This window comes from Ambystoma mexicanum, chromosome 3p, assembly GCF_040938575.1.
Source record: "Ambystoma mexicanum isolate Mex_15411 chromosome 3p, UKY_AmexF1_1, whole genome shotgun sequence".
NCBI lineage: Eukaryota > Metazoa > Chordata > Amphibia > Caudata > Ambystomatidae > Ambystoma > Ambystoma mexicanum.
The window spans coordinates 317,039,611-317,065,412 of NC_090925.1; the positions used below are offsets into that span (position 1 = coordinate 317,039,611).

At 50.0% G+C, this 25,802-nt stretch overlaps 1 protein-coding gene across 2 annotated transcripts in view; it reads right to left on the reverse strand.

Annotated features, from left to right (window-relative positions):
• The window catches only part of DNAJC5 (DnaJ heat shock protein family (Hsp40) member C5), a 427,552-nt gene that overhangs the window by 21,581 nt on the left and 380,169 nt on the right, over nucleotides 1–25,802 (reverse strand). For both annotated transcript variants that reach the window (XM_069650857.1, XM_069650859.1), the window contains 2 exons: nucleotides 23,534–23,747; nucleotides 23,243–23,414 (listed from right to left, as the gene is read on the reverse strand). In XM_069650857.1, the coding sequence (XP_069506958.1) occupies nucleotides 23,243–23,414; nucleotides 23,534–23,747 (386 nt within the window). The remainder of the gene's footprint in view (nucleotides 1–23,242; nucleotides 23,415–23,533; nucleotides 23,748–25,802) is intronic.

Below are 25,802 nucleotides of genomic sequence, written 5' to 3' on the forward strand. Positions count from 1 at the left end.
CAGATTCATTGGGTCCACTCCCTGAGCCAGTAAACACTGGTGCGAAATGTAGGCATCAAAATATCACAGTCCTTGTCTCTGGAAGCCCAAGTGAATGCAGTATGTGGCCAGGGTTTCGCCAAACTCAAGCAATGAAAGAAAGTTCTTCCCCTTGTACCTGAGAAGTGTCATGCTCAGATTGTGACAGCAGGTATCAAAGGTAGCATTGGTTATTGCAATACAATCTATTTGGCTCAGCCATCCTATCCCCTCCATCCCTTGCAAGTGCTGCAAAATGCAGCAGTGCGCCTGGCGAAACATGTCACTTTTGTAAGAGAAGTAACCAGGGCGTGGCAATCATTACACTGGTTGACTATTGAATCAAGGGTCAAGTTCAAGTCATTGTGCCCGAAATGGCAAAGGATGTCTAGCCATTCAAGAGAAACTTCAGTGTTATAATCCTAGTCGAACTTTAAGATCCACAAATACCTCTCATGTGTGTGCCTAGGTACAAAAGAATGGCTGGGTGGAAGAGTCTTCTCCGTGGCTGGGCCCAGGCTATGGGATTCTGCCCATACATTTAAAACATAATGATGACTTTGCATCATTCAGGAAGGAGCTCAAGACCTTTCTTTTTTACATAGGGGGTTCCCTTCCTTCTGGTATCTGTTCTACTCTTTCCCTCAGTGTAAGCGCCATGATGTCTTTGGCAAAAGCACACCCTAGAAGAAACAAATAGATTGAATGACTCCCTTCCCCTAGATTACTGGTTAGTTCCTCCTTAAGAGTTCAATTACCAGGAAAAGGACTCCCTTCTCCTGGCCTTCTTTGGCTTTGTTCTCACAGTTCACAACACCAGAGGGAATGTCTCCCTTCCCCTGGCCTTTCTCAGGCTTATCTCACAGTCCACACCACCAGGAATGACTCCCTTCCCCCGGCCGTTTTCTATACTTGGTTTCACAGCTCAACCCTCTAATGGTTTGTTATGGCAGACCTGTTTCACTCTCCTACCAGGTACTGCCCTGAAGAAGAGGACCTATATTGATCTTCCCTTGTGGATGTGGGTCCCAGGCCCCCCCCAATCTATCACTTTGATTTAGCAGACCTTGGTTGCTTTCCTGCCAGGTACTGCCACGAAGATGACTCATATTTTTGTTCTTGGGTTCTCGACCCTTGCCCAGTGGCTTTACTTGACCACCAGCACAAGGGAGACTCCCTCCGATGCTCTCTGGGCTTCTGTGCTGGTCCCAGACCCTTCCTTGATGGTTAGTTGTACTGCTGTTTCCACTGAGACAAGGGAGTTTGAGGCTATGCTTGGCTCTCCACTTCACACAGTCTCCCGCATTCCCAGTTACCTGCTTATCAAACGGAAACATTAACAGTTCTTCCAGGGTTCATAGTTGTTCTAACCAACCTCTCTAGTTCTCTTGTTTTCCAGCGGCCCCTCGAGCCCTTCCGACTTGAACACCAAACCCGATGGTCCACTTCCTTACAGGTATGAGACTTCTGCTTCTTAGGCAATGGCGGCCCTTCTGATGAGTCAACGACATTTCGCCCTCTCTCCTTTGCACATTTCAAAACTCCTGGGTAGCTGTTGTGGGCTCCCGACTTCCGTGGTAGAAGACGCCAATTCCTTCTTCAGTTTACTTATTATAGTGCTTGTCCCGCCCTTGCGGAACATCATTCCTTGTTATTAATGCCTCTGTGGTATTCTTCATGCTTCTTGTGAGCCACCTCGTCTCAGTACTTTAGTTTTGTCAGTCTTCCAGGCACTGCAGTAATACCTTGGTCTACTATCAGTAGTAGTTAAATCTTCAAGTTTGCAGAGATACAAAGATGTGTTGTGTATTGGGTCTACAGTGTAGGGAGGTGTGTAGTGGGTTAGGTGAGGGCTGTTGTACTACATTCCCCCTAGGTGGTCATCCTCCCATGGGAAGGGGCTCTCCCTTGGGGAGAAGCAACTACATCTAAGGATTCATCACATTATGCCGCAGATGCCTAATGTGAGATCCTGGTCATGGGGACGACCAGGGATATATGGCGTATTGACGATTTGGAGAATGTGAAGAAAATGACCAGTGAGAGGAGCATGGCACGTTTGTATGACCTGTGAGTTTTTTGCTTGCTGATGGCCTGTTATGTTGGGCCATTGGACTTTTGCGGAGCCAGAGTCCTGCACAGTTGATTGATGTGGCTGGGGATTTTGTCAGACTCAAATAATATTGCAACATCTAGGCATTAATGTTAGGAAAGTTTTCCATTTATGTGTAATTTTCGCTACAGTTGTGAACCCGGCCCCCCCCACCCAACTATTTGCTCTTGTCGGACCATACTAGCCTGACTTTTGCCAGTGGAACCCAGCCTTCTGTTGTACTCCACTGGGTTTTCCCTCACTTTGTTACGGTGAAACTGACATGCCCTTAAGGCAGTCTGTCCTGGGATACTTTAGTCTTTCACTTGGTTGCTAGTTTTTAGCAACATTTTATCAGTGCACAAAGTACCTTACAGTACAGTGAGCTGGGGTCTTTTCATTTTTAAGGCCCTAGACATCATCAAAGGATTTTCCGGAAGAAGTACCTTGGACAGAGCTGGTGGCAGCTGTTATTTTTCATATATTTTTAAACCTTTTGTGTGGTCCATATAGTGTTTACCGCGTTTGACCCAGGACAGTGGCTTGGCCCCAAAATGGCCATCCCACAAGGTCTTTTGTTTTGTCCTTTGGCCATCTTGTCCCTTAGCCTTCCCCAGGTCGAACCGGGAAAACCCTTATTTGGTAATGCAGATCCCAGCGCATACTGAAGCTTTCACAGGCTTCTGCATGCCTTGTGTGTGCGCCTCCAGGATGTGGGCTGGACTGTCTAGTTCAATACACATCCTGGGTGCCAGGATGTCTGGTGTGCTGGGAATGACTGGGACCACTGTGGTCCGTGATTGGTCCATGTCTGGAATGGCTGTACGTGAGCAGATCTCTCATTGGGTACTCGTTTGGCGCGAAGGAGATTATGGATAAGAGAAGGCCCCTTAAACCCATACCAGGTCGATCTCTTGAGTTCTCACCGAACTTAGGAAAGGAGCCAAGTATCCTGAAACCAAGAAGCAGAGCCGAGCCGAGGAACCACTGGAAGGTATGGCAGCCTGAGCCCGCTGTCATCCCGTTGGACCCCGTGTTTCTGATCGAACGAAGGTCTGCAAAGGCTCTTTGACCGATTGGAATAGTGGAACTAACTATTCTCAGCACCTCCACCTTAACCTGTAAGCAAGCCTTTTTGGAAGTGTCCCTGGACCAGCCAGTGAACTGAGCAGCTTGAACATGACTTTTGCCCCAGAATCACCGGCTTCTCGAGTTGACACTTGAGCATTTGGAGGCTGTAAGGTCTGGGTATAAGGCACTCTCCCGCCGAGTTTCGTACACCTAGCATTCCTAGGTCTGCAATTCGGAGAGTACGCCTGAACCCGAGCATACGCGGTCGCTGTGTCACACAGCTGTGGTGACAAACTTTGTTGCTGCCTTACTGATGTGCCCCCATGTGCTCTCAGACCTGCTGCAGTGGAATTGGCCTGATCCCTTCATCAGGAGTGGAGAAATGACCACCGTCTTGCCACGGAATCATCCCTGGAACACAGCCCCTGAAAGCTACAAAACCACACAACTGCAGGATTCGAATCCACAACCAAAGTGGACTCGACTGCCAAAGTGTAGTCCGGAATGCGCTGGGGGTCGTGAGTACTTGCAACCGTTACCAGTAGCCTATGGCGCATCCATCCATTTTTACGCACTAGTGTCCCCTGAGGGCCACACTCCTTTATCAAGGTAGCCTGTGCTACGGAGCTATTCCCAACTCTTGGATCCTGTTCTGCCCTCTAGGGGAGACCCTCCTCAAACAGTGGGAACTTATTATTCACTGCCACACCTGCCTTCCTGAGCTGCTACAGCCCCTGCAAGAGACCCCATTTTGGCCCAACCGCACAATCATGTGCATCAGCATCGAAAGTGCTTTTGAGTACAATGCGCCAATCATCGTAGGGACTGGACTGCCTCTTAGTTAGCGTTTGATAAGTGAAGGACTGTCTAAATAATATTTGCAGTTTGCTCCCTTTCTTTAAAGGTTGTGGACCCTTACTGTGCACCATTCCTTTAGGCCACTGCTAACTGTATATATGTTTGATAGTAATGTTATATTGGTTTATTTATTACTGCTGATATTTGCTTTGTGTTTGATTACACTAGTGTGAGGAGTGCCATACTTGTGTGGGAAGAAAAGACACGATGTGCGGAATCGCTCAGAGTTTGAAGGAAAAGCTTCTTAGAAATGCATTAACTGGCAGCTCAAGGGCGAGGGTGCGGTTCAAGAGTGAGGGTCTTGCCTGTTGCCACTGGCAGGTTCCCATTTATTCAGGCCAAGTGACTGATAGGGGGGCGGGGGGGATTAGGGTTGTAGTGCTGTGGTATCATCAGTAGATTTTAGCTTGGGTTAAGTGTGTCTACTGATGGCATCCGTGAGTGGGCACGGAATGTGCCAAGATCCAGTTTGTTGGATGTATAGTTATTTGTAAGCATGTAGATGATTTGGGAATGGTCGGCATACCTGACTCTTCAGATGCCAGTCATTAATACGGTCCATAAAGTGAGGTTATTTAGATAAGGGAATGGGAGAAAGGGTGGATCATTGGGGTGCTTCACAGGTCAGGATGTGGGCAAAGGACTTTCCGGACTGTGATCAACGAGGTGATACAGCGTAATGTGGCTATTTATTCCGATGTCCTCCAATCTTTTCAGCAGAATGTCGTGAATGTGAGTACCTAATGTGGCAGAGTTGTCCAGTAGTACACTTGCATATTAGACTTGCTGTTGCTTCTTTAGCATGGCCCATAGACTCCACTCCACTCAATGGTCTTCCAGTGATCCGACTTGTGAGAAAGGCAGTTACTCTCCACGCGGTTCCTGATGCTGGCATACAAATAGCGGGGATGTTCGAAATTGGTTGGTATTTTGCCAGATTGTTGGGGTCAACTGTGTTTGACTTCAAATAGCCAGTTACTTTATTCGGCCGTTGGCCATAAAAGTACAAATTCATAACAACATCAATGATAAAATCATAAAATAAAATGTTAGGCCATTGGGATCGATACATAAACCAACATGGCTACAGGTACTCTCACTTGCGAGGGTGGGCGCCTCTAATATGTATACATCTCGCCTCATTGGAATATGCGGTAACATCGCTTAAATGCGTTACCGTGCTCTGGCTCTGCGCGATTGTTGCTATAGAGTGCTAACGCTGCATGTGCAAATGTATGGACAGCAGTAGATTGGGTACACCTGTGGCCATCGTACTCCCTTATGCCAGGAGCTCTTCCTGTACGTGATGGCAATGTGTTTTTTTTTAAACTTAGAATAGTCTTGATCAAAGCAGTTTTGAAGGAATCGAGGGTGATTTCTTGGTCAACATATTAGTTGAAAAGAGACTGGAACGAGGGAGCGAGTCCATGTTACTACTATCTTTGTAGTTTCAGGGGATCATCTGTCTTCCATCTAACTTAACCTATGGCGTTACTGCTGTGGTTAAAAATTCACATAATCGAGAAGATGCAAAAAGCTCTGTTGTGATTGGTGGTCTACTTGGTGCCAAATTCCATTGCAGAGGTTGGTGGTAGTGGTCCTTTGTACCCAAGCATTCCAAGATTTGCCAGAAATCTTAGGGTGAAGCATGTGGCTACTTGCTTCTTTTGTGAGAATGTGAAGGGTGTTTTGGGGGTTTTTGGGGGCCAGTATGTAGAGTGTTTGAAATCGAGGCAAGCCGGACCCCATCACGCTCGACTGACCAGATCATACAGCCATCCCATTCTCTTCATCATGCTCCCTGAAAGCAAACTTTCCAGTGGAAGCAGTGGACATCCTCCCCGCTTCTGTTAACGTCGCCTCGCCTGTTGAAAACCTTCGGCCAATCTTCAAAAGCATTGGCAGATACTTGCTCTGGAAAGATTGGGGTGCACCAAACCCAAATCATTCACTCCCTGGTAAACTCAAAAGCTCCCGATCAACCGACAATTCCATTACAGCTCTTGAGAAATGCTGGTGCAAGGCCCCAAAACGGATGACTTAATCGCTCTGCACCTTCCATTTCAAACGGTGGAACCTGATATCTGAAGCCTCTGCCACCTTCTACACCACCATTATGGCAGCCTCTTAACAGGAGCAAAGCCTTTTTGTTGCAAACCATGTTTGAACCCCCATTCCAGACGGAGGTACCAGAATCCCTCTAGAAGTGTGAGGCCATCAATACATTTTTAATCAACAAGATTGATACCCATCAGGCCCCACTTTGAAGGCTCCAACTTCCGCCCCCCTTCTCCTATATATTTCCCCCACAGCGCGTTCAACCCTGAACAGATGCATCTCCCCTCTCGCCAGAGGACCTCTTGTGCACACTTACATCCTTAAAACAAACCTCTTACACCAACATCCTCTTGGGCACAATCCTTAAAAAATGTGCAGGTTCTGCCCTTACAGCTCTAAGGATTGTCAATGCCTCCTCCAGCAAGGACATGTTGCCAAACATCGTAAAGACGAGGCCTATATGCCTACTCCTGAAAGAAAGAAAAAAACATTTTGATCCGAAGACCTAGCAAACTACGGGTCGATCACAAGCATCCTATTTGAACAATGTCACTGAAAAACAACTTCCAAAAATAGAGCAACCCGGTTTAACCCGGTATAATCTTGGTTGCGTCTCTAGAAGTACCACTGAAACAGCCACCACTTGGTGCCTGCTAGTCCTCTTGCACCCATCGGCTGCACTTGACACGGTCACACACTACTCTCCCTCCTGGCACACAAGATGATCTTCTCGGGCTGCGTGCACAAAAGGTTCACATCTTATCCATAGGCAAACACCAGGCTGTCCAGATGGGCTCCCTCAGGGCAGAACGCCACTGTAACCAGTAAAGTGCTTCAGGTTTCCATTCTCTCCCTGTTTGACTAACCTTTGTAGAACCACTGTACTCACTCCTGGACGACCCAACATCACAATACACCAGTGTGCAGATTATACACAGTTGTACCTAAAAACAGAGGGCCCACAAGATATCACTTGTCTTCGCCCGTGCCATGCAAGCATTTAAATATGGATAACAAGTGCCTACTTAAAGGTTAAACCCACCAAAATTGAATTCGTACTCAAACACCCCTTCAAGCAGGAACCCAATCAAAGGCGGCTAGATGAAATGTGCGTAGATTGTTTCAACAGTGGCATATTTAAGGCAAAGGGCCAAGTGGGAAAAATTACAGAGGTCCCTGTGTGGGTCATGGAGGCGGAGACTCGAGTGGACAGAGTTGCACAATGATGAACTTTAGGGACAAATATTTCATTTTTTTAAAGTTGTGTTTTTTACAGCTGTCTGTTTTGGGATTTGACTCTAGCTTGAGACAACTGGACCTCATTGCCAGGTTTTGCAGTCAATGGTGATAATATTGAATGATCACACCTGAAGATAATGTTGAAAATTATAAGGTTCAAGGCAATGGGGAGGGACATTACAGGAGGTGATATCGCAGGATAATTCCTACAGCATGCAGAACCCTTTTGTGCATGTCCTAAGTGTTCTTTCCCCACACACGTATACCAAGTTTGCATCTAAACAAGCTGAGATGAAACCCAAGGTTGGGGGAACAGGGCTGGGTGTGTCTGTAGGGCAGCCAACCATCCCACATTTTGCGGAACTGTCACAATTTCATGGCAGTGTCCCGTGTCTCGCACACAGACAGCTCGGGAAATTAATAAGGCCTGATATTTCTCCTCGTTCAACAGTTAAAAGTGCAGGGAAGCACAGCGCCTTTCCCACTGCTTCCCCAGCATGCCCAGGTTCAGATTTGCGCCAACCTCATTTCAATAAACCAATACAAGGTTGAGGACCAGATTCAGGGGTGCCTGGGTAAGGACTGTTGTCCCTTAGTAGGTGCAATTGGTGGGTGATAATAAATGGGAGGCGAGTATAACGCTGCAGGCTGTGTAAAATAATGGCTGAAGCACATTACCTTATACTGAATTCTCTTTCACTGTGAACACCTTTCTTAAAAACAAATATTTTTTTTTTCGGTCCACATAAGATTGCAGCCTGCTACTGCAATTATGCATTCAGGGTGGTGAAAATAAATTTATATATGCCTTTTTGCTTGACCTATTTCTAGACCAATGTGTATGTCAAGTTGGTTTTTTATTTGATTTGTGCCGTTTTCAAGGCATTGATGCAAAAAGTAATTATTTTGTTTTTGGAAACCCAACATTAAAAAATGTGTGTGATCCATCACTGGAAGATATGTAGTCAAGTGCTTAAATCACAGCCTGGGCCAAAATACTGATGTCGCCACTATAACAAAATGTGTGATCTTGGGTAAATCATTTAATCTCACTGTGCCTGATCAGCTCATATTGGGGGCGGGGGTCGCTAGAAGTGATTTACTTTGCAATTTTTGAGCTCAAGAAAAGCCCTCACGGTTTATTAAACTATGGAGTTGTTGCATATTAATAGGGAATATTTATATACTGCACGACATATTCTCTTGGCTTACACGTGAAACGTAGATTAATGGCTTTGCCAATGGTGTCCTAGAGTGCTGAAGGCTGATGCCACTGGTTGTAATGTTACTTATTGTAATGTCGCTTCTTATGTCAATCCATATTGTGCAAATTGGGGTTCTGCATATCTTTTGTTGGCCAAGTCCAGAAAACAAATTAGAATTTATCAGTGCCTTGTATGCCTAATATTCCCACAGTGTTGTGATTTTGTTGTTCTTTGTATGTGTTCAGGAGCCTCAGTAAAGGGGTGGGCCCAAGCAGCTGTCCCTTTTTTTGGCTACTAAAAACATATTTCGTACTTTCGTGGCGATAAATGTGCACTTTGTCTTGTGTGCACATTACAGGCTGCCCTTTGCTGACTGTCGTCACCTTAACTGAAGACTTTAAACGTAGGTTTTGCAGCAGGTTTCACACTCTTTGGTTTTTATTCTGGTTTCTTCCTTGCTGACAGAGCAATTACTAACTTTTCACTGCAGTTTAGTGTTTCAGCTCCCCTCTGGCTGCCCCACCCCCCGTGAGATTAAACAGAATTCTTTTGTATCCACTCTTATTTAATTAACCCAGGGTGCCACAGACTGGGCCACCCCTCTCACTGTAGGTAATAAGGGGGGGGGGGGCAATCATATTGAAATGGGACACCCAGGAGCCCCGACAAATGTTTAGCCAGGCCCTGTGAGCGAGTGCCAAGACGGCTCTTCGTTATTCCACTGTGCCTGACTGCCAGCAAGGAGGGATGAGGGCATGTGTATTGTGGCCGGTGTGAAGAGATTGGGATGGTGCTGGACCAGGACAAGGAAGGGCCCACTCTCCCTTGGTCACCAGAGTGCTAAATCCGCCTCCGCCTCTGGGTATCACACCCACTGAGCAAAATCCCTTTGTTGTGGTTAGCAAGCTATCCTTGCAACAACACATGGCTTGTCATCAGATCTCTCTACCCCACAAAATGAAGCCCTTCCTCCCACCCCAGGACTTCTGAACAATGGTGCAGGCCCTAGAGATCTTGCATATTGACGGGTACAACCCCCCAGCCCCCCCCCCAAAGCCTCTGCAGTGCTCCTGGCTGCTCACCTCATGGCTAGACTCACACCTGATCTAAGACATGTTTCCACATCATACTCACCTTGAACACATTGCACTGGCTAAGATCAGATGCAAAGCAGAGAGCCTCGCCTGCAAGGCCACCACTGCCTGTACACCGGCCTACCGGATGGCCACACTAAAAACACTGTGCAGCACATAGTCATCTTGCAGTAAACCCATCACCAGACTGGAAACTAGAGTGGCTCTCAAGGAGAACACTAGGAAACTATCCTTCTCCTGCTAAGGTCCGATTCCCTGAAACGCCATTCCAGTGCAATCTAGACTGCTGCCAGAACTGAGGAACCTGGCTCTGGCAGCAACACCTTGGTGTGATCTGAAGTCTGGCCATCTCAGGCACACCCATCCATATACTGTACTTTGAGAACTATTGCTAATATGTTAGTAATAATGATGAAGGTCATTGAGCTGTTAATCTGACGTTCCTTCATGGTTTCCAACCAGGGTCTGGGGTAGGAATATTGACAGAACATGTACTGAATCATGAAAACAAGGTGTTGTTATTGATCATGAGGTTTGATTGCTAGGGTGGCATATGCAAACGATTGGTGGTCATCTCGCAACTGCACTTCGTACATAGCAGCCCAAAGGAAATGTTTCTAGAAACAAGGGCTAGATGCGTTTACGTGGAGCACCTAGAGGCAAAATAGAATACAGAGAGACCGGATACAGGCGGGCGGAGCATCAGAAGCAAGATCCAGGGTGGGGTGAGGGGTCATGTCAGTGCAGCCAAGAGGCTCTTATGCCAGAATGAAATGACTTGCTACTTCATGAAAGACTGTATGTAGTCAGTCTTGGGAGGGGAAAGGAAAGTCGGTGGTGTGCACATGTCCCAGTCTTCCTGTAGCGCGGATTGCGTTGGTCTGCGTCATGAAACCGCCTTCCGGCAGGCAGCGAGTCTAAATGCCGCCCACTGCATGGGCGCAAGTCGGATTCTTCAGACTCTGCCTTGACAGCAGCCCTTAGAGTATGCAACGCGTGTTACGCGTGGATGTGGTAAGAGAGAGGGAGCAGGGAGTGCTCTGCACTTGCTCAGCGCAGGTCTTTGTGCCGGCTCTTGCCGGGTCCGGGGACCGTCATCAGATGTCTAGCCGGATCCCGGGACCGGCTTGCCTCAGCCCCAGCCTGGCACCCGAAAAACAAGTGTTGCAGGATGCGGGAGTTGGGGGAATCAGCGCACAGCAGATTGAACAAAACGCTATTCTGGCTCCCCCCACCCCCCCTTGTGTGTGTTCCATGAAGGTGACGAAGGGGAGCGCAGCGAGTGGAGGAGGCACCCCGATAACCGGGGCAGGGGCCTTCCTCCTTTTCGCGCTCTTGCCCCTCCCCCCCCATTAGGGGAGGAGAGAGGAGGGCGAAAGAGCAGAGGAAAGGGCGCCAAGAGCCCCGAAAGCCCGCGAAGGGCAACAAAGGAAGAGGGCGGGGCTTAGTACAGCGGGCGCCCGGCTTGGGAGCACTTGCAGCTCTTCCAGCAGCCGGGCGCCCGCCAAGAGAGGAGGACTTCGTTTCGACTGCGTTGGATTTCGTGGAATCGACTTCGTTTGGACTGCGTTTCGTTGTGCGGCGTTCATCGTTGAGGCAGAGCGGTGTGCATCGAGCGGACGGCATCCGGAGGCGGCTGCGACGGAGAGCGAAGGTCACGAGGCAGGTTTCTACCGGGACTGCAACTCTTGGCGAGGAAGCAGCGACGCGGACGAAGGTGGGAGCGGTCGACATCCAGAGGCGCTGTCGGCGGTGAAAGAAGGTCCGGAAGCAGGCGGGGCCATCCAGCGAGCGGAGAGGCAGCAGGGAGCTACACGCTCGCAGCCGGCAGGAGGCGAGGGACGTTGCGGGGAAAAGAGGAGCCAGGCAGCTGAGCGGCTCGTGGAGGCGGAAGCGGAAAGCGGACATACCCAGGTTGGGTAGCAGCCCGTTTCGTGCGCGGAGAACCCGTGGTGCAAGTAATAGGAGCTTGCACTTCCAAGGCAGGCGACCGGAGTTCTAATCCCACAGTAGGGAGACATTCCGGTAGTACGGCTTTCGGCGGGGAACAATTTTAAGCAGTCACGTGCTGAGAGTCCGTGGCACAAGTGATAAGTGCTTGGCCTTGCAAGACAGGCGACCTGAGTTCTAATCCCACAATAGGTGTGTCATTCTTGATTTGGGAGTAACGAGCTATTGCAAGGCAACAGCAAGAGAAAGGACACCAAGTTAAACAGAATTTTCGCTGGGCTACAAGGGCTGTGAAGGAAAGCGGACATTGTTTGCAAGGACGGTGCTTAAAGAAAATGATGCAGAGGCAAGGAAAAAGCCAAGAGGACCAGCAGAAAGAAGACCTGGAGGCATTTTTGATGATGGCAAGAAGGGCAGGGGACAAATACGGCACCAACTGGATGCAGTTAATGGCAGCACAGGTGGGAGCTGAGGTTGCGGGGCGCAATCAGAGGGCGGAGTCACCACTCTTGTTCCCACCTACACCCATCGATGAGGCATGGGTGGAAGTGCACTCGCAGGAAGAGAAAGATTTGGACATCGAGGAGCTCGAGGAGGAGGAGGAGCCGGTCACCAAAAGGAAAAGAGTGATGACCAAGAAAGCGAGGGACAGCCAGCAGCAAGCGGCGGCAGCACAGAAACGAAAAACCAACCCCAAGGGGAAGGGGAGGGCGCAGGAGGTTGAGGCCATTCCGGCACCTGTCCCTGCTGAGGCTCCAAGACCAGTGGGAGGTCCTCGCAGCACACCTGTAGCCACACCGGCGGTAGCAGCGGAGGTGCTGACCACCTTGGAGATGGTGAAAGGTATGTTCAGGGAATGCATGGAAGCTTGGGTGACGGGTGCAAATTGTCAGTTGTCTGTTAATAAGAATGCTTTGAACATGGTGGGTAAAGGAATGCAAGGGGATAGTGGGATCACGGAGCAACTTGGCTCGGGGGCGAGTCAGCCAGTGGCAGGCGCAGGACAGCCAGTAATGGGAGGGAACCCGGTGCAGATGGCGACAAAGGGGGCAAACACCATCTACACGCCACAAATTGGGGGGACACCTTGGTGGGGGGCACAGGCTCCTTCACAGGTACATGGGCAGGAGCTGGCCAGTAATAACACAATATACGGGAGGCCCATGCCGGGGTTTGCACCGGCCAGAGTGGCGATCAATGCATTGGCATGGCATATCCCGCTGGCATACAAAGAGCGGGTATGGAGGAAGGAGTTCATGGATATTATGGAATTGTTGGGGATGGTCCCCGCGGGTCAAGGCTTCAGCGAACCCACTGAGAGGGAAAGGGAGAAGAAGGAGAGGGAGAGGCCAAAGTTAGAGCTCAACATACATACCTGGTTGAGGGCGTTCAGGGTTTATGCCACTATTATGTTAGAAAAATTCCCACAAGATGGCGTGGCATTGATGGCGTACGAGCAGTATATTCACGAGCAATACTTGAAGCATGGGGGGGATACATGGAGCAACTACGATAAAGGTTTTAGACTCAAAATGCAGGTATGGCCGGCAATGACATGCGATGTAGTAGACGTGGGGGGTCGCATAGATACGAAAGCGGTCCCAGCCAGGCCGGTAGATGAGAGCGTGACAAGCGAAAGAACAACACAGGGCAGGGGGTCCTACTCAAAAGGGAGGGGGTCCTTTCGTGGGAACTCCTCTTGGACCAGCCGGCCCAGTTACCAAGGGGAGTTGCCAGAATGTTGGTTGTTCGCCGAAGGGAGGTGCACTTATGGTAATGCGTGCAGGTTCAAACACACAAAAACAGCAAGCGCAGGGAGACACAGCACCAGCAGCCGAGAGGGCAAGTCAAGGGGCAGCGCAAAAGGCAAGGAGAAAAGCAAACATGATTGAAACACAACTGCCCACGCCAATACATTTACAGGCCATGATGCCTTTCCTGAATGCATACAGCGAGAAGGGTGATGCAAAACTGTTATGGGAGGGTTTCAGGTGGGGTTTTAAGATTCCCTTCCAGGGGCAGTTAGGATCTAAGGAGGCATGCAATTTGAAATCGGCGCTAGCAATGCCCAAAATATTGGCGCAAAAAGTGGGGCAAGAGGTACAGTTGGGGAGGGTGGCTGGCCCCTTCCGCACTCCTCCACTGGAAAACCTGGTGGTTTCACCATTGGGCTTGGTACCTAAAAAGGATAAGGGGCAGTACAGACTGATACAGCACTTGTCCTTCCCCGAAGGGGAGTCAGTGAACGATGGCATTTCGGGGGAAGAATGCAGGGTGCACTATGCAACATTTGAAGATGCAGTGGACTTAGTAAAGGCAGCGGGTGTGGGGGCCCTCATGGGGAAGGCGGACATTGAATCAGCTTTTCGGTTGCTACCGATTCACAAGGACAGCCATCATTTGCTGGGGTTCAAGGTGTTACAGGATTACTTCTACGACAAATGTTTACCGATGGGGTGTGCAATTTCATGTGCGTATTTTGAAAGGTTTAGCAGATTCCTCGAATTTGCAGTAAGGCAAAGAAGCAAGGTTGGGGGGATGGTGCATTACCTTGATGATTTCATGTTTGTTGGGGGCCAAGGGACACACGATTGCAAGAACCTCATGGCGGTATTTCAGGGGTTAATGGAAGAATTTGGTGAACCTCTGGCTGGGGAAAAAACGATGGGTCCGGTAATATCACTGGTGTTTTTGGGGATTGAAATTGATTCTGTAGCAGGGGTGTGCAGGCTTCCGGGAGACAAGGTACTGAAGTTGAAGGAAGTAATTACGGGATTGTTGGGCAAAGAGAAGGCCACTTTGAAAGAACTCCAGTCCTTAGCGGGCAGCTTAAATTTTGCAGGCAAAGTGATCCCCCCAGGTAAAGCATTCGCTAGAAGCATAGAGTTGAAAACAGTGGGCTTGAAGCACGCGGGCCAACACGTGCGCCTAGGGAAAGAGGTTAAGAAAGATCTAGAAATGTGGAATACCTTTCTGGACCATTTTAACGGGGTATTGGTGTGAAAGGAACCCCTGGGGAAGGGAGATGGACCGAACCCGATTACCGATTCGTCAGGGGCCCTAGGTTTTGGGGCCATCCTGGGCTCAAGGTGGTGCGGGCAGGCTTGGCCGGCTGAATGGCGGTCCAGGGGGATCTCCAGGGACATCACGGTACTAGAGTTGTTCCCGATGGTGGTGGCATTCAAGCTCTGGCCAGGGCAGATGCAAGACAAGAAGGTGCTAGTTTGGTCGGACAACCTAGCGGTGGTTCAGATTATCAACCAGGGAACGAGCAAGAATGGTAGGGCACTGGGGCTGCTCAGGGAATTGACTAAGTGCTTGCTGCAACTGAATGCAGAAGTCAGGGTACGTCATATACCCGGGGTTAAGAATGTGGCCGCTGATTCTCTTTCTCGTTTGCAGTGGGGAAGGTTCCGGGAAAACCATCCAGAGGCGAGCGCAAGGATGACACCCTTCCAGTCACAGTGGTGGGGATTGGTTGGGGAGATCTGAGCGCACTGATCGACACGGCTCTCGCACCAGGCACTATGCGGAGATACAAGGCATGCTGGGAACGATTCAGGGCCTTTCAGAGCAATATACTGCCCGAGAGCGAAAAGGGCTGGCCTGTGCGCGCCTTTGTGGGATGGTCCTGGAGCCAAGGACGGTCCAGGGCGTGGGTGGCGTATCACCTGGCGGCGATTGCTCAATTCTACAAATTAAGGGGCATGCCTGATCCCACGAGGGAGCATTACATTGTCATGGCAATGAAAGGTTGGGCCAAACAGGTGTTGGCGAAGCCCGACGAGAGACGGCCCATAGATGTGGGAAAGTTGCACAAATTGATCAGGAGCCTGGGGGTGGTGTGCAGGGACGAGTACGAAAAAAGACTGTTCGCAGCAGCCTTCTCTCTCGCATTTTTTGGGGCGTTAAGGGTAAGCGAGCTGGTGCCTGCCAACAAGAAAGGTAAAGGTTTGAGTTTCTTGAGGAGTTGTGATTTAAGGGTACAGGGGGAGCAGTTATGCATATATCTGAGGAGGTCCAAGACCGATCAGACGGGGAAAGGCAGAATGATCACATTGGGGAGGGTGCAAGACAGTCCGGTCTGCCCAGTAGGATGCGTGAGCAGGTATCTGAGCCACAGGAGCCACACAGGTGACGAGGCCCCTTTTCTGGTGCACAACGACGGAACAGCGCTAAGCCTGTTTCAGTTCAAAAGGGTGTTGGACAGGACACTGGGGGAGGCGGGGTTCTCAAGTGGGGTTTTTGGGACACATTCATTTAGGATTGGGGCCGCCACAACTGCGGCTGGGATGGGCCTGGGGGCAGAGACAATCAAACAGATTGGGGGCTGGAAGTCAGGTTGTTTTAAGCGGTATGTCAGGCCTGAGAAAATGCAAGACTAACAGTTCCTCCCTCCTGTTTTCCCGCAGTAGTACCAAGGCGGGGAAGGCGGCGGTCCGCCTGGGTGGTGGGCCATTCGTTTGTGTCAAGGGCCAAGGGAAGCTGGTCAGCCAAACAGGAGGTGTTGACCGCCGGGGAGTACCGGGTGCAGTGGCACGGAGTGCCGGGCATGAAATGGGCACAGCTGCGAGGGCACATACGCAGTCTCCTGAGGAGCCATCGGAGGCCTGACGTATTGGTGGTACACCTCAGTGGCAATGATTTGGCCGAGTTGGGGAGGGGGATCTTGCTCAGGGAAATGATGTCGTCATTGCAGGAACTAGCGGCTGAATTGGGGGACACGGAAATTGTATGGTCTGAAATCATCTCGAGGCGCGAATGGAGGGGCGCCGAGAGTAAGGCAGCCGTGGAAAACTCAAGGAGGAAGTTGAACTGGGCCATGGCTAAATTCTGCAAAGGGAGAGGCCTCCAACACATCAGACATGGTCTGATCAATCTAAAAAACACGGAGTACTACTTGAAGGACGGTGTGCATTTGTCGGAGCAGGGAATGGATCTGTTTTTCTGGAACATCTGCACAAAACTACTGGAGTTATAAGCTAGGAAAGGGGGGAGCCACGGTGGGCGATAACCCACCTTTGGCGTGGCGGGTTGTGGCAACCTAGGATAAGACTAAGACTCCGAATGAGCCATTGCTAAACCGGAAGGGGCTTCGCCCATTCTAGACAGCGCCTCCTGGGAGCCTAAACGGCGGGGGTGTCTGGCAGTAGCAATTGGGGCTCAACTTCCCCCCAACAAACGGCGCTCTCCCAGTCCGCAAAGACCTGCAGGGGCAGGCGGTTTCTCAGACTCGAAGGCCTTGGGGGAGTTATGCCTGCAATCAGTATGGAGGTAAAGGGGGAAGCAGGACGAGGAGCAGTCGCCACACCTATTGGAACGAAAGTTTAATACCTGTTTGCAGTGGTTTTTGTATATGTAAAAAATAAATCTGCGGCCTTGTTATGCCAAACAAAGGAAATGTCTCATGCAGCACCTTACTGGAGGGAAAACGAAAGGGGCTGACAAAATGAGTAATGTTGGAAACAAACGGCATAACTATTGGACAAATGCCCAGGTTATGAAGGTGACGAAGGGGAGCGCAGTGAGTGGAGGAGGCACCCCGATAACCGGGGCAGGGGCCTTCCTCCTTTTCGCGCTCTTGCCCCTCCCCCCCCCATTAGGGGAGGAGAGAGGAGGGCGAAAGAGCAGAGGAAAGGGCGCCAAGAGCCCCGGAAAGCCCTCGTAGGGCAACAAAGTAAGAGGGCGGGGCTTGGCGCATAAGTACAGCGGGCGCCCGGCTTGGGAGCACTTGCAGCTCTTCCAGCAGCCGGGCGCCCGCCAAGAGAGGAGGACTTCGTTTCCCACCCTCCCACCCTACAGCTATGGCAGAGCCTGGACGTCGTTGTCGCAGGATGGACAGGCGGGTTGTGGCAACCTAGGATAAGACTAAGACTCCGAATGAGCCATTGCTAAACCGGAAGGGGCTTCGCCCATTCTAGACAGCGCCTCCTGGGAGCCTAAACGGCGGGGGTGTCTGGCGGTAGCAATTGGGGCTCAACTTCCCCCCAACAAACGGCGCTCTCCCAGTCCGCAAAGACCTGCAGGGGCAGGCGGTTTCTCAGACTCGAAGGCCTTGGGGGAGTTATGCCTGCAATCAGTATGGAGGTAAAGGGGGAAGCAGGACGAGGAGCAGTCGCCACACCTATTGGAACGAAAGTTTAATACCTGTTTGCAGTGGTTTTTGTATATGTAAAAAATAAATCTGCGGCCTTGTTATGCCAAACAAAGGAAATGTCTCATGCAGCACCTTACTGGAGGGAAAACGAAAGGGGCTGACAAAATGAGTAATGTTGGAAACAAACGGCATAACTATTGGACAAATGCCCAGGTTATCATCAAGCAGCGCTACACAGTGCCCCAAGTTCCTTCTCGATATTGGGCTCCTTTCTCCTTTTTTCGGGCATGGTGAGAACTGCGATATTTGAATGGAAGCCACCTGAAAGGGCTCGTCTTCGCTGATCATGGAGGCATCTTTGTCCGTGGGCAGCTGCTGTAGAGGGGTGAAACGGGACAGTGGGGCTCAGTGACCTAATCTGCATCTGGCAGATTACATTGCGGAGCCCCCAGCTTCGCGGGGGAAGGTTAACACACGGGAAGCTGGGGGGTTGCTGAATTATTTTCTGTAGTCTCGACTCGGAGGGAATGTCATGTCACAATTGGAGACTTGTTATACCTACCATATTTAACCTTAGGTTTAAAAGAGATGGCTTGAAAAATGCACAAACGATAGCAAGGTATGCGCACGAATATAAGAACTTGAATACATGTGCATGGTTTATGTACTTTTCAACCCATCTTTTATAGCATTGTTGAAATCCAGACAGGGGGTGAGAAAGGGAGATGTGCGAGTGCAAGCGAGTCGTGAAAATGGCACTAACAACATTTTGGGTGCACCCATTCCATGGAAGTGATTTAAAGTGCAATTACTGTACAGTGAGAAGTTTGGAAATAAACAGCATGAAAGAAATCGCACCATTTTAAAAGCTGTTTTGAACATTTCCTTTGAGAGGAGTTCAATTGCCAGCTCTGCCCCCTCTTTACTCCGCCTCCTCAGAACTCCACCCCTTGTGGGATTCCCCCTTCGCATTTTTCTCATTTCCACCACTGTGCTTGCGGTAACACCATTGCTGAGAGAAACAGGAAACGGGACATGTAAATAAGGAAAGTTGCTGATCTCCAGTTAAAGCTGCTGCATTGAGCAAGCGTGCTAGGAAGGGTGGATCCGCCACAATAACTATTGGAACTAGGCTCCAACTTCAAGTGAAGCTGGTGCAGGGCCACCGTTACGGGCATGCGAGGTAACCATGGAAATGCAGGAGTGATTATCCGACCGCCGCAGCACCCCCTGCATTTGTCGCTGTGCTAGGCATGGTGGGCCGAGCATGAAGCGAGGGCTCTGGGGGGTGCTTTTCAGCGCACATCTGGATGAATTATCCATCCTAAAGCTGCCATTGGTTCAGAAGCAGAAAGGCTTGCTGAAAAGACCAATATGGTTCTGCAAATATTCCATTTCTATTTGCTTGAACAACTCCCATGTGAGGGGACTGGAGGATGTGGGGGTGCCTGGAGAGGTCTAGCAGCAAACTGCGAGTGTGGGAGGTTGAAGACTACCATTGGCATTGCCAGGGGAATAGAAAGAGGGGAAGCTAGCATAAAGACACTGAAGGGTGACATAAAAGATAGTTATGCAGTTCCATTTACTAGAAATACTAACGCTAAGGGGGAGAGGGTGATCCAGGATGCGAGTGTCTCTCATTCAGTAGCTTTAAGAGTTTCACGTGCAACAAACCAGCGCCCGGTTATTCACAATGACTCCACAACATGTGCAAGGAGAGGACATCTGCCGTGCCCTCGCTCAGTCGTGAAAGCGGAGAGTGAAGACTAATGATTCAAGATACCACTGGTGAAGGGAACACGGTCGGCCATGGCGCATCGTATCATTTAATGGGATTGCAGAAAAAAAAAGTGTTGGCAGATTCGTGTTCAAAATATACTATACTTGGATTGGAGGAATTGCGGGAAGTTTATTGGGATTGTAAATAGTATAAATTTGATATTTGTTGTGGTGGAGGGAGAATAGAACTCCTAGTGCGTAGCTTCACTGCACTCGGAGATACAAAGGACGCAGCACTCGGGCCAAAGGTTATGCTGCTGATCAGGGAGCTCCTAGCTTAGGTTTGGGAGTTTTCGCTCCGTCCTTCCTGGCACTCGTCACTTGACGCAGCAGCAGTGTTGGCCTTAGTGGGGGCAGCGCCCTGGGCAGAAAACCAACAATTTGGCGCGCCTCCCTCACAACCCCCTTGTCAATGGGGGGAAGAGGGGCGCCCAATGTTTTTTCGGTGGGGGGAGAAGGCGTCCTTTTTAAATTCAATGCACTTGCAGGAGTGGGCGCATTTAACAATAGGGCGCTGGCATCAAAATGATTATCTCCCCACTCCCTCGCAGGAGCAGAGCAGGGAGGCAATGATCTCAATAGGGTGCCAGCACCCTATTGTTAAATGCGCCCGCTTCCGCATTTAATTTCAAAAGGACAATTCTCCTACCACGCTAGAGCTCGGAGTAGCCCTTGAAAGGCTCTCCCGAGCTTGCGCCCTAGTGGCTAATGGCACCCTGGTGGGCTATGACGCCCTGGGAGGTCATCTGGCCTGCCCTAAGGCCGGCCCTGCGTGGCAGTTGATCACTTATTAATCCAGCTGGCCATCTTGGATATTAAGTTATTCTGGGTTTGCTGACCCTCTTTGTGGCGCAGTTACTTTGTGGATGACAAGATGGCCGAAACGCTTATTTCGGTTACTCGCACTTTCCTGTTCTGAGGTTTACGGATGCTTCATTACAGCACGAGATACTATTTCTTTTTCATGTTAACATTTTCATCGCCGTTGTCATTCATTGTTTACGAGTCTCAGGATTGAATTGCGTCTTGTATTTAAAAAACAGGCAGTTTAGCTTTGCTCCACTCAGTCCTTGATGAACCCTGCCATCTAGTGGTCATAATCAGTATAGCGTTTAGCTCATTTGCGTAAATCTTAATCAATGGTGTTTTTAGGCCCTCTACTTCTGTATTTTTCATATTTTATTGTATGCTACATCATCACTCCACAACAGATACTTTCAAATTAGACAAATAACTGATGGGCAATATAAGAATGGCCACCGTTATATAAATTGTTGACGCAGCAGTATCGCACACTTTGGTAAGAGGGGAAACAGATGTGGCCAGGTGGTGGACTGCTGTAGCCCGGGGCCCGGCTAGTGCCACTACACGCTTGCCCTCTGAGGGAACACCAAGAAAAGAAGCGCAGGCAACAGAGAAATAAAGGGAGGGGAGAGTGCGAGGGAGATTCTTTTAGGGGAAGAATCCATCCGGCCCACCATGGTGCTGGATGAAATGTTAAAAGAAAGGAACAATAGGAAAGAAATCACCTGCCCAAGAATGAGCAGGGTAGAGAGGAAAAGAATCCCGAAGGATTTGAAAAAAGAATAGTGGAGGACGACAGTTGAGGGAGAGATACAGAAAGACATACTTACCTGCTGGATCTCTGCCTCGCGCGACGCCCTGGAGCCTGAATCCATCCAGTGGTGCCGGGATATGCGTGAGGAGTGCCCCTAGACTCGGTTAGCCGCCCAGCGCCATGGAACAAGTCAGCCTGTCCAAGGGGCAGACCTGACAGGCCCAGTGACATTCAGGGTCCAGGCAGCGTGGCAGGGGCTGCCGCCCTGATCGGGCTGCCAGGGCAGGCCAAAGGCCCGCCTCGTGGCCAACAAGGCGGACCTGTTGTCATCAAAGTTCTCCTGGGCTGCATATGCAAGGAGCATCCCGGGAGGTGAACGATGTTCACGAGCATGCAACGATACATTGTTGAAGGTGCGGGCCAGGAGGAGGCTGTGGTGGTGAGCATGGCAGAGTCCCAAAATAAACGACGATGCTGTCCAAATCCAAAATGGCACCTTGGTCACGGCGGTGATGTCAGGTGGGCCCACAGCCAATGTGGCCCACCAAGACCTTTGTTACGTGCAGCAAGTGAGTGCAGGCGGTCCCCCATGTGCGCAGGGGGCCACCGGAACTGTTTAAGGAGCACAGGCTGCACTGCGAGTGTGGTGGCCCCATGTAGTGGACGGGGCCACCCTGAAAGAAGAGGTCTCCAGCAGGACATTTCATGGGCCAGGCCGCAGGCATCAGCTGAGGGGCCAGGTAATTTAATCAGCCAGCGCAGAAGCCAGCAATCAGCATCCCCTCGGCCAGCAGCCTTCACCCAATGGATAGACGACAAGGTACTGTGAATGGGTGGCTGGCTGCAACAGTCACCCCACTGAGACAGAGTCTTTTGTGTTTATGTTATCTGTATAGCTATTTACAGCCACATATGTAAAATGTTAAGTTAGGGAGTTGGGGTAATTAGGAGGTATGTTAAGTAGGGTAAATGGTAATTAGTGATAGAACATTTAAATGGCCATTAAATAGGGGATAGAGACGAGTCATTCTATGTGAGGTAGCGGGATATGATGGTGGACTGCCTGAGGCCGCCTAGGAGGATGGGGTCACCCACAGAGGCCATACTCTGGCCTCGCCCTCCACGTGGGTGGTACCTGAGGGTAGGAAGGGGATCGGTTGCGTCAGACTCATCCTAAAGGTCCCTGAGACCCCTCCAAGGAAGGGTGAGCTGATGCAGCCGGCCCTTGCTTAGATGGAGCCCACGCCAGAGGAGTCCTAGGGTAAAGGTTTTAAAGATTAAGACTTTTTTATAAAGAGGGGTCCGCATTGGGATCCCTATCAAATTCACTCTGGTGTCTGTGTCCATTAGTCATGGAAGAACTCTGGGTGTAGCCCATCTCCTTGCAGGTGGCTCAGCATCGCAGCAGAAAAGCTGCTCTGGGACGGTGCACTGGTCCAGTATGGTACCTCACTGAGCCAGGATAATTTAAATATTGTGCACACTGAGGCGAGGGAGAGAAAATAAATGAAGGGCTGCACTGCGACTTCAGCATTTTACCACATCTGCCCTGCACTGGGCGTGATTTGCAAAATACCCCCTTGCATGTTTTACAAGGGCATTTTACTGGCTTGGCTCGTTTGGCCACAAGAGCCAGTCCAGATGCCCTGGCTAGGCACTACCAGTGAATTACCTGGCTACCCAAGCTTTGAGGCACTTGGCACTGGGGGACAGGGGTATATTATTGATTTCCGGTAAAAGTCATGGGAGAACACGTGACAGGCACACCCCAGGCAGACAGACAATTTGTTTCACCTTTTAAAGTTATCGGATGCATAATCAGATCAAACCACTAGAGAGCAGCACAGCACACAGCATGTGAGTCAAGAACACATTGTCTGGACCAAGAAATGCAAAGAAAGTACCAAGAATGACCATCAAGGCAGCGCAAAGAAATGACAGAGGATAAAGCTGCTGCAGCTGTGCGATAGCCCAGAATGGCTGGGCATGAGACCTGCGATTACAGTGGAAAAGCTTGGCAAGAGAGTGAACATAACAATTCAATGAAAAGGTTTCATTTCTCGAGTTCCCTTTTTCCAATCGAACAAGCTGGGACCCTTTAGGAGATCCATACTGCAAAGGAGACCCACCTCACCAATTGCAGGACCCACAGAAATTGTTCAGCAAGCCGCAGCAGCTCACTGGAGAAACGCCTGCCTCGCAGCGCTACCTGGACTCACTCACCTCGCTCATCAGACTGCAGCTGCGCCTCTAGATCCTCCGGGGACACGTAGAACTCTGGCTCCTCGCCCTCTGGAGGCTTGGGTTTACACTTGCCACAGCAGCAGTTACAGCAGCAGCATAAGCAGCAGCAGCAGTAGCAGCCCGTGGCCAGGCCGCAGAAGACGAAGAGGGCCTGCAGGGGAGAGAAGCAGAGGTGGGCAAAGGAGTAAGGCCACTAGCACAGCCTCCAAGGGGCAGGGATTGCAGGGACTGGAGCATGGGGACGGGGTGTGACTGGCGGGGGGCACTTACCTTCGCCCACCAGCTAGAGAGCACAAAGTAGGTGTTGACGTTCTCCTCGCCAAACTGCTCGGCCACGTAGAGCCCCAGCGATCCGTACTTGTCGTAAATGTTCCTCTTGGTGCCGTCGGTCAGGATCCCGTGCGCATTGTTGATCTCTTTAAACTTCTCAGCAGCTTCTGGGTTGTCTGGATTCTTGTCGGGGTGATACTTCAGGGCGAGTTTCCTAGGAGGAAGAGACGAGAAGAGATTCAGGGAGCGCCCTGGACAGGGCCTAGCAAGCTTAACATGAAGGAAGCATGAGCATTGGAAGCATCGAGAAAGCAGCCTGGCAGATCATTCGACACGAGGCCGAGTGTTGCCAGTACTTGCTTTTAAGTTCAGAAATACAAGTTTGCAAGACGGCTTGAAAACATTAAATAAAAATATGTAAATGATATGAGACCAGATGAAAAACAGTCTTTGGATCAAAAAAGGAATACCAGAAAAATAACCTCGTAAAATAAGGCCCATGTAGTGTATTACTCAGTATTATTAACTCTTAGGTAGTGCTCTACATGCCGCCTAAAATACAATTATTGCCTATTGACATGGGGAGAGAAAAAGAGAGCATACCTGCCGACACTAGAAAGGCAGAGATTGATCTCACTGGATGCCAAGCCTATGTCAGTGCAAGGCCCACCTGCCCCCCCCCCCCCACAAGTTGAGGGGGGGAAAAAAGCTAAACGGTCCCACAGTGTGGGGACTTGGGCCCCAGAAATGGGCTGGATTTCTGTGCCAAACAGAGTCTTCACCCACACCTCCATGCACGTGGCCACTAATGCTCCCATGGAGGAGTGGGTGGAGTTCCTTGGACAGCCGGAAATCCCAGAGATGCCGCGCTATTCCTCAGGGACCCAGAGAGGAGCCTACAAACCCAGAGTCTCTGGGCCAAACCCAGGGACTAGGCAGGTCTGCCTAGTAGTGCTGACAAGCTTTTTAGCCACCCGTTGAACGCCCACGCACAGCCGCTCAGCAAGCTTCCCGTGCGTGCTTTTGGTTTATGCTCATCCAAAAGACTGGACTTATTGCTTTGGATGACAGTGTATTTAAGAGAAAGCGCTGACTCGCAGTGTTGCCATGTCCGCTTATAACAAGCGACTTTGGGCTTTTTTTTCCAAGGTCGCGTGCCGCCAGTTTTGTCCGCTTATTGTGTTAAATGGTCGCTTATTGTTGCGCTTGCTTCTTTATAAGCACAGCAATACAAACAGTTCAGTTGCCCCTGCAGCTAAGACCAGCCCCTCTAATCAAAATAGAGCGCACAAAACTGCTAAAAGATGTGCCATTAGTGACCGAATGGTTTTCGCCTGCATTCTGATGTGAGGGGAGGTGCAGTGGGGTGTGGGTACTTGGCGTGCATTGGAGGCAGCTTTGCCTCTCTGCAGGTGTGTGTGTGTGTAGTCTTTGACATAACGCTTAGCACAGCAGCCGGCCTAGAGTAGTCCCCAGAGGATCCAGCCGGCAGCCTGACCCCCTGCCCGCCCAGTTCAGCATTAGAGGTAAATTATGAAAGGCCCAAAACTGTTTCTTGGTCAGCTGCCGTACATAAAGACCCATCTCTCAACACTCCGTTTGTGCCCACAACTTGTCGCTGCAAGCCCAGGACCCTTCCGTTATCCCTCCAATCTCAAGGATTGGAGGGATAACGGAAGGGTCCTGGGCTTGCAGGGATGCACCGTGGGCCCAAAGGAATGCCGAGAGATGGGTCTTTGTGCCCAGCAGTTGCAGTGCCATAGTTGGGGGCAGTGCTTTCTTTAAGTGGGCCTGGATTATTTATTTATGCAATGTTTGTCTGATACGTGTATCTCAAAACTATATATTGGATCAGTAGAACGGGTTGACTCTGGCACAATTTAGAACATATCACATTTTATTTCAAATACTTCATTACAAAAAATATATATATTTGATTTCTTAAGTACTCTTAAAAATTCAACAATTCATCTCCTCATTCATATCCCAAAAACACTCTATCTAAAAAAGCACACCATGTTATACCCCACACTCAATTTTTTGCAGAGCATCCACTCTATTGTTGTTTTTCATTAGCATATTCAACCATGACCCAGTCCATAATATCAGGTGTCATTATGTGGCTGATATGGTGTTTAACCAGATGTCTTGTTTGTAGAAAAAACATCGACACGTGTTTCGGTCAGAGACCTTCTTCAGGACGTCGGGCAAGAAGACAGTACTCCGCCCTATTTTAAGCTTGTATGGGCCAGAATTCAATCTAAAAACA